The 14,001-nt window shown below is 39.2% G+C and overlaps 1 protein-coding gene across 4 annotated transcripts in view; it reads right to left on the bottom strand.

Annotated features, from left to right (window-relative positions):
- The window catches only part of MOB3B (MOB kinase activator 3B), a 231,580-nt gene that overhangs the window by 414 nt on the left and 217,165 nt on the right, over positions 1–14,001 (bottom strand). For 3 of the 4 annotated variants that reach the window (XM_053908030.1, XM_019424215.2, XM_053908028.1), the window contains 2 exons: positions 11,934–12,083; positions 4,386–4,685 (listed from right to left, as the gene is read on the bottom strand). In XM_053908030.1, the coding sequence (XP_053764005.1) occupies positions 4,386–4,685; positions 11,934–12,083 (450 nt within the window). The remainder of the gene's footprint in view (positions 1–4,385; positions 4,686–11,933; positions 12,084–14,001) is intronic. The other variant, XR_008424222.1, reaches the window with a different exon arrangement.

Raw genomic sequence — 14,001 nt, forward strand, 5'->3', positions numbered from 1 at the left:
TCCTTTAAATTTTTCCTCATCTGGGAAATACAAATCAAAACCACACTCAGATATCACCTCACGCCAGTCAGAGTGGCCAAAATGAAGAAATCAGGAGACTATAGATGCTGGAGAGGATGTGGAGAAACGGGAACCCTCTTGCACTGTTGGTGGGAATGCAAATTGGTGCAGCCGCTCTGGAAAGCAGTGTGGAGGTTCCTCAGAAAATTAAAAATAGACCTACCCTATGACCCAACAATAGCACTGCTAGGAATTTATCCAAGGGATACAGGAGTACTGATGCATAGGGGCACTTGTACCCCAATGTTTATAGCAGCACTCTCAACAATAGCCAAATTATGGAAAGAGCCTAAATGTCCATCAACTGATGAATGGATAAAGAAATTGTGGTTTATATACACAATGGAATACTACGTGGCAATGAGAAAAAATGAAATATGGCCTTTTGTAGCAACGTGGATGGAACTGGAGAGTGTGATGCTAAGTGAAATAAGCCATACAGAGAAAGACAGATCCCATATGGTTTCACTCTTATGTGGATCCTGAGAAACGTAACAGAAACCCATGGGGGAGGGGAAGGAAAAAAAAAAAAAAGAGGTTAGAGTGGGAGAGAGCCAAAGCATAAGAGACTGTTAAAAACTGAGAACAAACTGAGGGTTGATGGGGGGTGGGAGGGAGGGTAGGGTGGGTGATGGGTATTGAGGAGGGCACCTTTTGGGATGAGCACTGGGTGTTGTAAAAAAATAAATAAATAAATAAAATAAAAAAAAATTTTTCCTCATCTGATTTTTTTTTCTTAAAACAAAGGTACTAATTCCAAGAAAAGAATGATAAAGTATTTGAGATAGTCTTCATCTACAAAGTGAGGAAATGGGGCAAGGTTTAAAAATAAAATTCATGGGGGAAAAAGCCAAATTGGTATCCTGATATTAAATAACATTCCAAGGAGAAATTATTGAGGAAATTATAACAAGTGCTAAAGTAGATTTGTAGGTGTATATTATTATCACTGTATTGATATAATCAAAAGCCAAGTAAGAAGCATTAGTTTGCCCCTGAACCTTCTGTTAGATTATAGAACAGCTTAAACAGTATATATTTCAATAACAATAACAATCACAGTCTCCCATACATGTTCACATTTACATATGTACATAAAGAATCTTGCTCTTAAAAGTTGTCAGTGGGGTTGGTTATAATTCAAAACCAATGGATATATCCACCCAGAGTAAGAGTAGATTGGATCAAGATGGCTGACTGAATCATTGACATATGAATATATATACATGTCTCTTTTTTCCAAAATCTCATGAAATGACAGAAAATCTTATATGTACGTGAATACATATGTGTGTTTAGTACATACACATCTATTCATTCGTCATACCACTCAGGCTTACACTCATGCTTACACATACACACACATGCACACACACACACAGTCCCATTAATGTATCATGATTTTTGAGGAATTTCTGAGCTAGATCTACGGAAAAATGTAGCAAAAGGAAGCAAAAGCCCAACATGTATGTTGTAAGTTATGAAAGTATAGAAACTAAGACACAGTGGTATTTTTACAGGGAAAGACAGATCAAAGAAACAATAAAAAAGGTAGCAACTGACCCAAGTTCAAATGAGAGTATATATTAAATGGGTTTCACATAAGTAGGGAATTGGTGTTCAATATTTGGCAATCCTCCTTGAAAAACACAAAGTTTCATGCCTATTTTATGCCATATACAAAGATAACTGATTTAAGAACTAAAAGTTAAAGACAAAAATATGAAATCATTTGAAAAAATAGGAAAATAATTTATCTTGGATTGAATAAGACCTATCTAACCAAAATACAAATTTTTAAAAAAAATAATCAACATTGATTTCATAAAATTAAAATTTTTCTCTGTGATTAAGATACCTAAACACGTTTTAAAGATAAGCAATAGCCTGGGGGGAAAATACCTGTTAACTATTACTATAGCAAAAACAATTTGCTAAACATAAAAGAGCCCCTACAAATACATGAAAATACAACCTGATAGAAAAATGGGCCATGGATATGAATAGGCAAATCATAGAAGTAGGAATAAAAATATCCCAAAAATACGGAGAAAAATGCTCAACTTCATAAGTAATCAGAATGCAAATGAAAATAGTCATGGAAAATTCTCATTTATATTCACAAAATATGGTTAACAATTTTCATTGTAGGTAAGATTGTGGAGCATTCTTGGAGGCTATAAATTGGTAGATGCTTTTTGGCAGTGTCTGGGTGGCTCAGTCGGTTAGGCGTCCGACTTCAGCTCATGTCATGATCTCACGGTTTGTGAGTTCGAGCCCCGCCTCGGGCTCTCTGCTGACAGCTCAGAGCCTGGAGCCTGCTTTGGATTCTGTGTCTCCCTATCTATCTGCTCCTCCCCTGTTCACTCTCTCTCTTTCTCTCTCTCTGTGAAAAATAAAAATAAAACATTAACAAATAAATAAGTTGGTAGATGCTTTTTGGAGGGCAATTTGGTGGTATCTATCAATATTTTTAAAGATTCATTTTTTTATTCAGCAATGTCCAGTACTTGGTATCTATCTAAAGGGAGATACACTTAAGCATATATGAGAAGAATGTCCAAGGGAAAAACTGCACATAATCTAATTCTTTAAAAAAGATAGTGGCTCAATTATGGGACATCATTTTCTGGAGTACTAGGTATCCACCTAGTGGATAGATGTGAAATGAGCTCGAGGTGTTAAATGAGAAAAGTAAATCTTGACACATTTTTGGTAAGATTTCATTTATGTTTTGTATGTATTTGTGTGTGTAAGAATGATTTTTTTCTTTAATCAAAGTTATCATCAAGCTCTTGATTTATACCCTCTGGTTAATTCCAGAGGTACATCCTGAAAGGGGAATGGTTGAACCATGTGCACACCATAGTGGCGGTCTGATGCTGGACAGATTAGATCCCACTCCTCCTGACTCTGCTTTTGGTAGCTATGAAACCTGGCAATTGACCTCTCTGAGCATCAGGTGTTTTTTGCACCTACAAAAGACAGATATTGATTCATCAAAGAGAAAATAGAAATACAACTTACGCATTATTGTTATCAAAGTACTTGAGTGTGTATATTTGTACATGTATATATATGTCTATATCTTGATTGTATTTCTATTTTTAATTTGATTAATGTTAATAAGAATCCCAAGATAATTAGATTTAATCTTAATTTTTTTATTTTTCATTTTTAAAAAGTTTATTTATTTTGAGAGGGAGCAGGGGAGGGACAGAGAGAGAGAGAAAATCCCAAGCAGGCTCCATGCTGTTAGCACAGAGCCCCACATGGGGCTCGAACCCACAAAGCTCAAGATCATGATCTGAGCCGAGAGCAAAAGTTGGACGGTTAATCGACTGAGCCACCCAGGCACCCCTGTTTTTATTCTTAACAAGTGTTTCTTACGAACTTTTCACTTTTTAGAATGGTGGACCTTACAAGGAGATGGAAAGAAAGCCCGTATGAGTAATGATGAATAAACTGAAGTTTGATGGACCTTCCAAACATCTTAAAGTCATCTTGACATGAATTGAATTTTGCCCCCCCTCCAAAAGTCTGAACCCCCAACACCTCAGAATGAAACCTAATTCAAAATAGGGTTGTTGAAGATAAAATTAATCAAGATGAAGTCAGCTTCTTAGTCTGGCCGCCTTGGACAGGGCTGGGCAGGGTAAGGTGGGGTAGGGTAGGGTAGGGCAGGGAAAAAAAGATGGGAGTCACCCTGGAGTAGGTTGGGATCCTCATCTGATATGGTGTCCTTACAAGAAGATGGAAATGGACAGAGAGACAGAGCAAGAGTGCCATGTGAAGGTGGAGGCAGAGATGGGAATTTGTGACAAGCTGAGGAATGCCTGGGGCTACCAGAAGCTGGAAGAGGCAAGGAACAATCCTTCCCTAGAGGCTTTGGGGAGAGTATGGCATGACCAAAAATTTGGTTTTGGATTTCTCGCTTCCAGAACTGTGAGAGAATAAATTTCTGTTGCTCTGAGCTACCCAGTCTGTGGTACTTTGTTTTAGCAGCCCTAGAAAATGGATACACACCTCCAAAGAAAGTTTGGTTAACAAAAAACCATAGAATTAGATCAATTGCAAGTCACCAGAATGCCACGTGCCCTGTTAATTACAGACCATTATTGAAAGAATCTTGTTAAACTTCATAGCGTCTCATGAAAACAAAGTGATAGAAAATAAAAATTTCATTTTACACATGGAAACATTTAGAAGGTAAATAGGAATTTAAGATGTAGGAAATAAAATGATAGAGTTTTAAAAAGTTAAAATAAATCAAACCAGAATAACTAGATTTTGCATATGTATTGCTGTTAACTTTAAAGACTTACATTGTTTTATATCTTTATAATAATTGCCACTCTTCTCATTAGCAGGAGTATCCACCTTATTTTCCAGTGGCTTATTTTCTGGTGGGTCCTTATTTTCCGGTGGTTTATATTCTGGAGGTTCCTTATTTTCTGGAGGTTCCTTATTTTCTGGCGGTTCCTTATTTTCTGGTGGTTCCTTGTTTTCCAGCGGTTCCTTATTTTCCATCAGTTCCTTGTTTTCCGGCGGTTCCTTATTTTCCAGTGCCTGTTTACCTTGTTTTTCAGGTAGCATCATTTCGGATAACATCGTGTCCCCAGACTCTGTAAAAAGCATGATCAGAAATGTGTTGAGTTCTTTTACTACTTTCCCCTTTTCAGCTGTATTTTTTCACAAAGGATTTGAGGCCAAGATTTAGAATGTACATTATGCCATATTTCCAATGATAAACTTTATATCGACCTCTAGAAAACTGTCACTACCAATTTTCTAGGGTAATGGGTCATCTTATCTATTTCTGTAAAATCTTTAAATACTTACTCTCACCATCATTATGGGAAGTCATATTGGGGAGCTGTGAGGAAAAAACCCCAGATACAAAAATAAACAATATAAAATTCATTGGGAAAATATGATTTATCCAGTTATCTTCTGTGTCTCCTCAGGGTTTCCCTTCTGTTGCCCAGAAGATCCGACAACTAGCTAGGTCATTATGATGTCACTGCCAAGTGGAGGTCAGAATGTCGGGTAGGAGTTTCCAAAAGCTTTGTGACTCAATCTGACATCTATTTTATCTTTGGTACTCCGGTAGTTTCTAGTTTTTTAAAAAGAAACCATTATCAGACTTTCTTTGAAAATTAAGAAATATATTTTCATGAAATAATGTGAATTGTTAGTCCCTGGATTTTAAAGAACCATGAATATTGTTGCTAACAAAATGAGAACATGCTTTGGTTTTCAGAGCATTACAATATTATGTGTTCTTTTGGATAGCTGCAGCAAAGTATCTGTTAAAAACCAATTAGAGATATCAAGATTCAAGCATTATGCCCTGCCAGTTCTGGTTCATGGACTATCTTAACTATAACTCTTTAGGAAAAGTGTTTTGAAACTCATCTTTTTTTTTTTTTTAATAAGACCTGTATCCTTCATGAAATATAAAATATTTGTTTTGCTTAAAACATTTTTATCAATGAAACCCACCTTTACCTCACATACTGATTGAAAAAATAATCTAGGACCTGGGGAAGATGGCTGCGTAGGAGGACGCTGGGCTCACCGCGTCCTGCTGATCACTTAGATTCCACCTACACCTGCCTAAATAACCCAGAAAAACGCCATAAGATTAGCAGAATGGAGTCTCCGGAGCCAAGCGCAGACGAGAGGCCCACGGAAGAGGGCAGGAAGGGCGGTGAGGCCGTGCGCGCTCCACGGACTGGCGGGAGGGAGCCGGGGCGGAGGGGCGGCCCGCCGGCCAAGCAGAGCCCCCGAGTTTGGCTTGCAAAAGCGGAGGACCCGGACAGAGTGTGTTCCGACAGCAAGCGGGACTTGACATCAAGAAGGTTATAAGCTAACAGCTCTGCTCAGAGAATGGGAGGGCTGGAGGACAACAGGAGGGAGAGTTGTTGAGCCCCGGAGGACAGAGCTCAGCTTGGCGGGGAACAAAGGCGCTCACCAGCACCATCCCCCTCGCCCATCCCCCAGCCAAAATCCCAAAGGGAACCAGTTCCGGCCAGGGAACTTGCTTGCACTGCGCAAACACCCAAAGCTGTGCTTCTGTGGATCCATCCCTCTGGCGGCGGGTCTGACTCCCTCCCGGTGCCGCAGGGACCTCCTGAAGCAGACCTCTGAAGGATAAGTGAGCTGAGCCTGCCCCTCTGCCCCTGTGCACCTTGCCGATCCACCCCAGCTAATACGCCAGATCCCCAGCACCACAAGCCTGGCAGTGTGCAAGTAGCCCAGACAGGCCATGCCACCCCACAGTGAACCCCGCCCCTAGGAGAGGGGAAGAGAAGGCACACACCAGTCTGACTGTGGCCCCAGTGGTGGGCTGGGGGCAGATATCAGGTCTGACTGCGGTCCCACCCACCAACGCAAGTTATTCAAGACAGCACAGGGGAAGTGCCCCACAGTCCCGCACTACTCCAGGGACTATCCAAAATGACAAAACGGAAGAATTCCCCTCAAAAAAACGTCCAGGAAATAACAACTGCTAATGAACTGATCAAAAATGATTTAAACAATATAACAGAAAGTGAATTTAGAATAATAGTCATAAAATTAATCGCTGGGCTTGAAAACAGTATAAAGAACAGCAGAGAATCTCTTGCTACAGAGATCAAGGGACTAAGGAATAGCCAGGAGGAGCTAAAAAATGCTATTAATGACCTGCAAAATAAAATGGAGACAACCACGGCTCGGATTGAAGAGGCAGAGGAGAGAATAGGTGAACTAGAAGATAAAATTATGGAAAAAGAAGCTGAGAAAAAGAGAGATAAAAAAATCCAGGAGTATGAGGGGGAAAATTAGAGAACTAAGTGATGCACTAAAGAGAAATAATCTACGCATAATTGGTATTCCAGAGGAGGAAGAGAGAGGGAAAGGTGCTGAAGGTGTACTTGAAGAAATCATAGCTGAGAACTTCCCTGATCTGGGGAAGGAAAAAGGCATTGAAATCCAAGAGGCACAGAGAACTCCCTTCAGACGTAACTTGAATCGATCTTCTGCATGACATATCATAGTGAAACTGGCAAAATACAAGGATAAAGAAAAAATTCTGAAAGCAGCTAGAGATAAACATGCTCTAACATATAAAGGGAGACCTATAAGACTTGTGACCAATCTCTCCACTGAAACTTGGCAGGCCAGAAAGGAATGGCAGGAGATCTTCAATGTGATGAACAGAAAAAAATATGCAGCCGAGAATCCTTTATCCAGCAAGTCTGTCATTTAGAATAGAAGGAGAGATAAAGGTCTTCCCAAACAAACAAAAACTGAAGGAATTCATCACCATTAAACCAGCCCTACAAGAGATCCTAAGGGGGATCCTGTGAGACAACGTACCAGAGACATTGCTACAAGCATGAAACCTACAGACATCACAATGACTCTAAACCCATATCTTTCAATAATAACGCTGAATGTAAATGGACTAAATGCTCGAACCAAAAGACATAGGGTATCAGAATGGATTAAAAAAAATCAAACATCTATTTGCTGTCTACAAGAGACTCATTTTAGACCTGAGGAAACCTTCAGATTGAAAGTGAGGGGATGGAGAACTATTTATCATGCTACTGGAAGTCAAAAGAAAGCTGGAGTAGCCATACTTATATCAGACAAACTAGACTTTAAATTAAAGGCTGTAACAAGAGATGAAGAAGGGCATTATATAATAATCACAGGGTCTATCCATCAGGAAGAGCTAACAATTATAAATGTCTATGTGCAAAATATGGGAGCCCCCAAATATATAAAACAATTACAAACATAAGCAACCTTATTGATAAGAATGTGGTAATTGCAGGGGACTTTAACACTCCACTTACAGAAATGGATAGATCATCTAGACACACGGTCAATAAAGAAACAAAGGTCCTGAATGATACATTGGATCAGATGGACTTGACAGATATATTTAGAACTCTGCATCCCAAAGCAACAGAATATACTTTCTTCTCGAGTGCACATGGAACATTCTCCAAGATAGATCACATACTGGGTCACAAAACAACGCTTCATAAGTATACAAGAATTGAAATCATACCATGCATACTTTCAGACCACAATGCGATGAAGCTTGAAATCAACCACAGGAAAAAGTCTGGAAAACCTCCAAAAGCATGGAGGTTAAAGAACACTCTACCAAAGAATGAATGGGTCAACCAGGCAATTAGAGAAGAAATTAAAAAATATATGGAAACAAACGAAAATGAAAATACAACAATCCAAATGCTTTGGGATGCAGCGAAGGCAGTCCTGAGAGGAAAATACATTGCAATCCAGGCCTATCTCAAGAAACAAGAAAACTCCCAAATACAAAATCTAACAGCACACCTAAAGGAAATAGAAGCAGAACAGCAAAGGCAGCCTAAACCCAGCAGAAGAAGAGAAATAATAAAGATCAGAGCAGAAATAAACAATATAGAATCTAAAAAAACTGTAGAGCAGATCAATGAAACCAAGAGTTGGTTTTTTGAAAAAATAAACAAAATTGATAAACCTCTAGCCAGGCTTCTCAAAAAGAAAAGAGAGATGACCCAAATAGATAAAATCATGAATGAAAATGGAATGATTACAACCAATCCCTCAGAGATACAAACAATTATCAGGGAATACTATGAAAAATTATATGCCAACAAACTGGACAACCTAGAAGAAATGGACAAATTCCTAAACACCCACACGCTTCCAAAATTCAATCAGGAGGAAATAGAAAGCTTGAACAGACCCATAACCAGTGAAGAAATTGAATCAATCATCAAAAATCTCCCAACAAATAAGAGACCAGGACCAGATGGCTTCCCAGGGGAGTTCTACCAGACGTTTAAAGCAGAGATAATACCTATCCTTCTCAAGCTATTCCAAGAAATAGAAAGGGAAGGGAAACTTCCAGACTCATTCTATGAAGCCAGCATTACTTTGATTCCTAAACCAGACAGAGACCCAGTAAAAAAAGAGAACTACAGGCCAATATCCCTGATGAATATGGATGCAAAAATTCTCAATAAGATACTAGCAAATCAAATTCAACAGCATATAAAAAGAATTATTCACCATGATCAAGTGGGATTCATTCCTGGGATGCAGGGCTGGTTCAACATTCACAAATCAATCAACGTGATACATCACATTAAGAAAAGAAAAGATAAGAACCATATGATCCTGTCAATCGATGCAGAAAAGGCCTTTGACAAAATTCAGCATCTTTCTTAATAAAAACTTTCAAGAAAATCAGGATAGAAGGAACATACTTAAACATCATAAAAGCCATTTATAAAAAGCCCACAGCTAACATCATCCTCAATGGGGAAAAACTGAGAGCTTTTTCCCTGAGATCAGGAACATGACAGGGATGTCCACTCTTCACCACTGTTGTTTAACATAGTGTTGGAAGTTCTAGCAACAGCAATCAGACGACAAAAGGAAATCAAAGGCATCAAAATTGGCAAAGATGAAGTTAAGCTTTCACTTTTTGCAGATGACATGGTATTATACATGGAAAACCTGATAGACTCCACCAAAAGTCTGCTAGAACTGATACATGAATTCAGCAAAGTCACAGGATACAAAATCAATGTACAGAAATCAGTTGCATTCTCATACACTAATAATGAAGCAACAGAAAGACAAATAAAGAAACTGGTCCCATTCACAATTGCACCAAGAAGCATAAAATACTTAGGAATAAATCTAAACAAAGATGTAAAAGATCTGTATGCTGAAAACTATAGAAAGCTTATGAAGGAAATTGAAGAAGATATAAAGAAATGGAAAAACATTCCGTGCTCATGGGTTGGAAGAATAAATATTGTCAAAATGTCAATATTACCCAACGCTATCTACACGTTCAATGCAATCCCAATCAAAATTGCACCAGCATTCTTCTCGAAACTAGAACAAGGAATCCTAAAATTCATATGGAACCACAAAAGGCCCAGAATAGCCAAAGTAATTTTGAAGAAGACCAAAGCAGGAGGCATCACAATCCCAGACTTTAGCCTCTACTACAAAGCTGTCATCATCAAGACAGCATAGTATTGGCACAAAAACAGACACACCAATGGAATAGAATAGAAACCCCAGAACTAGACCCACAAACGTATGGCCAACTAATCTTTGACAAAGCAGGAAAGAACATCCAATGGAAAAAAGACAGTCTCTTTAACAAATGGTGCTGGGAGAACTGGACAGCAACATGCAGAAGATTTAAACTAGACCACTTTTTCACACCATTCACAAAAATAAACTCAAAATGGATAAAGGACCTGACTGTGAGACAGGAAACCATCAAAACCCTAGAGGAGAAAGCAGGAAAAGACCTCTCTGACCTCAGTCGTAACAATCTCTTACTTGACACATCCCCAAAGGCAAGGGAATTAAAAGCAAAAATGAACTACTGGGATATGAAGATAAAAAGCTTCTGCACAGCAAAGGAAACAACCAACAAAACTAAAAGGCAGCCAAAGGAATGGGAAAAGATATTTGCAAATGACATATCGGACAAAGGGCTAGTATCCAAAATCTATAAAGAGTTCACCAAACTCCACACTTGAAAAACAAAGAATTCAGTGAAGAAATGGGCAGAAAACATGAACAGACACTTCTCTAAAGAAGACATCTGGATGGCCAACAGGCACATGAAAAGATGCTCAACGTCGCTCCTCATCAGGGAAATACAAATCAAAACCACACTCAGATATCACCTCATGCCGGTCAGAGTGGCCAAAATGAAGAAATCAGGAGACTATAGATGCTGGAGAGGATGTGGAGAAATGGGAACCCTCTTGCACTGTTGGTGGGAATGCAAATTGGTGCAGCCGCTCTGGAAAGCAGTGTGGAGGTTCCTCAGAAAATTAAAAATAGACCTACCCTATGACCCAGCAATAGCACTGCTAGGAATTTACCCAAGGGACACAGGAGTACTGATGCATAGGGGCACTTGTACCCCAATGTTTATAGCAGCACTCTCAACAATAGCCAAATTATGGAAAGAGCCTAAATGTCCATCAACTGATGAATGGATAAAGAAATTGTGGTTTATATACACAATGGAGTACTATGTGGCAATGAGAAAGAACGAAATATGGCCCTTTGTAGCAACGTGGATGGAACTGGAGAGTGTGATGCTAAGTGAAATAAGCCATACAGAGAAAGACAGATCCCATATGTTTTCACTCTTATGTGGATCCTGAGAAACTTAACAGAAACCCATGGGGGAGGGGAAGGAAAAAAAAAAAAGAGGTTAGAGTGGGAGAGAGCCAAAGCATAAGAGACTGTTAAAAACTGAGAACAAACTGAGGGTTGATGGGGGGTGGGAGGGAGGGCAGGGTGGGTGATGGGTATTGAGGAGGGCACCTTTTGGGATGAGCACTGGATGTTGTATGGAAGCCAATTGGACAATAAATTCCATATATTGAAAAAAAAGAAAAAATAATCTAATATTTAGGTAGTCAGAAAAGGGCTTAATTATGTTATACTTATATTAATAAAATTAGTAATATTATCCATATTTTTCTCATATAATAAGAAATAGAGCCTAAATAAAATGGACAGTATCAACAATATTGTTCTTCATGATATTAAATGATCACTTAACTCCTCCTCTCTCAATTTTAATTATTATTGATAAATAGCCTCTCAGCATTAGAGAATATTCCTAATTAAAATTACAGAAGCATCAGGAAAAAACTAAACAAATTTCAAAAGACTTGAAAGTTTTTTCAGCAAAATGAAGGCTCACAAATTAATTCCAACCTGTTGTTTCTACTGGGCATACCTGACAAACTAGAGGGGCACCTGACCAGGAATGTAATTGCCTAAGTGGATGAAGGGAAGCAGAGAGGACTTACCCTGAAAGAAAAGATGGTCAAGATCAAAGTTGGTCCTGTTTACAGCACTGTTTTCTTTAGGCTCTCTGGCCCATTCTTCTGAGCGATGGGAGGGGGAGAAGAGATGTGCATAAAGGGCTCGAAGGCCTCTGCAGTTCTTTACTTTGGTATCTAACAAGGTGCAAACATAGAAAAGGAGACACAGCTGAAGTGGGCACGCACCAGGTTGCTGTAGACCATCACAGTTTTGCATGATGGAGCCCAGCCGTGATGAAACTCAGCAGGAGACAGAGGTTCCTGGGGTGGGGGGAGAGATGGCATCCAGTGGAATTACCAGTTGTAGCTGGTGTGGCAGAGAGAAGGAACCAGCTGGAGAAACAGGCTGACTACGGTATGCCCAGAGTATGACACATTGCATGGCACATCAAGTGCTTGGAAATGAGTTCAGGAATCACTTACCTGCCACAAGTCAACAAAGCATTTCCTAATGACACAAACAAAATTGTGTTTTTGTCATCTATCTTTCTCTCTTCTAAATCCTTGTGCATTCCCAGGACGGTTATGTTTATTTTCTGATGTGACAAACCCTCTCTACAGGTAGTGGAACTGGCAGAGTGCAGCTATGGCAGATTTTTTTAAAAAACATTGTGTTTGGTGAAACTAATTTAAAAAACAAATTCCAATTGTCCTTTGTCCCATGACCAGTACTCTTTTTAGAACATATTGGTAGGTGTTACAGGTTGAAACACGCCTCCTCCCCCGCATTCATATGTTGAAGTCCTAACCCCCTAGTACCTTGGAATGTGACCATGCTTGGAGATGGGGTCACCATCTATGTGATCCATTAAGAGGAAGTCATACTGAAGGAGTGTGGGCTCCTAATGCGATACGACTGGAATGCTCATAATAAAGGGAGAGCTGGACACAGACACATGCAAGGAGAATGCCATGTGAAGTAGAAGGCAGAGATTAGGTGATGCAGTAGAAATCAAGGAATGCTGAAGATTGTCAGCAAACCACCCAAAGCTAGGAGAGAGGCGTAGAACAGATTCTTCCTCCCAGCCCTCAGAAGGAATCAGTCCTGCCGGCACTCTGATCTTGGACTTCGAGACTTGAGGACTTGTAGTCAACACATTTTTGGTGTTAAAGCTGCTCAGTGTTCCCTGTTACGTCAACCCTAGCACATTAATACTAGATAAACTCCTTTGGGTTCTTGGGAAGATATTAGGAAAACTAAAACTGAATATGCCCTCTTTAGATGTCATCATCATTTTAGGCTGTAGTTAACCTTTCCACAAATGTAAATACTCTATTACCCAAAATAGAGCCTTTTCTTAAAACAAAACAAAACAAAACAAAACAAAACAAAACCCCGCGAGTGTACATTGACTTTTAAAGGTTGCCCTGAAAAGGAACCATTTCTAATACCAAGAATGTCATTAGATATAATTCATAACCTCTGATTATGTTCTAGTTCCTAAATGTTTTCATGTTTGTTGACTGTGTCTAGATTACAAGCTCCTCTCCTATTTTGGTGTTTTCTCCTACAAGAGCACTGAACCCAGAGTAAGAGGACATATGTTTGGGTCTTAGCTCCATCCCTTCCTACCTGTGTGATCCTGGACAAGTCAGCTCCTTCTGACCCTGAATTTGCTCATCTGGAAAATGGGTAAATTAAATATTGCACCAAGTAGGTATTTGAGTCATTTACTGGGTTGAATTTTATTCCTGAATGTATTTACTTCAAAAATTTCTATACAGATCATTTTTCTTCATGCCTAAAAGGATTAGAGGTGGTAATATTTTCATATATCCAGTTTTTTAAGAGGCAAAACATATCAGTTTCCTACTCAGAAACTTAATATAAGTAGACTAGGTAATAAAGTAGAAGATACACAAATATTAAGAAATGACCCAACATATATTTTTGGAGACTGTCAACTCATCCTGATCTTTTAAAAAAATGTTTATTTATTTTGAGTGAGAGAATGAACATGAGCAGGGGAGGGGTAGGGAGGAAGAAAGAGAATCCCAAGCAGGCTCCACGCTATCAGCGCAGAGCCCGTTGCAATGCGGGGCTTAATCTCAC

This window comes from Panthera pardus, unplaced genomic scaffold (genome assembly GCF_024362965.1).
Source record: "Panthera pardus isolate Hobbes unplaced genomic scaffold, ASM2436296v1 HiC_scaffold_20, whole genome shotgun sequence".
Classification (NCBI taxonomy): domain Eukaryota; kingdom Metazoa; phylum Chordata; class Mammalia; order Carnivora; family Felidae; genus Panthera; species Panthera pardus.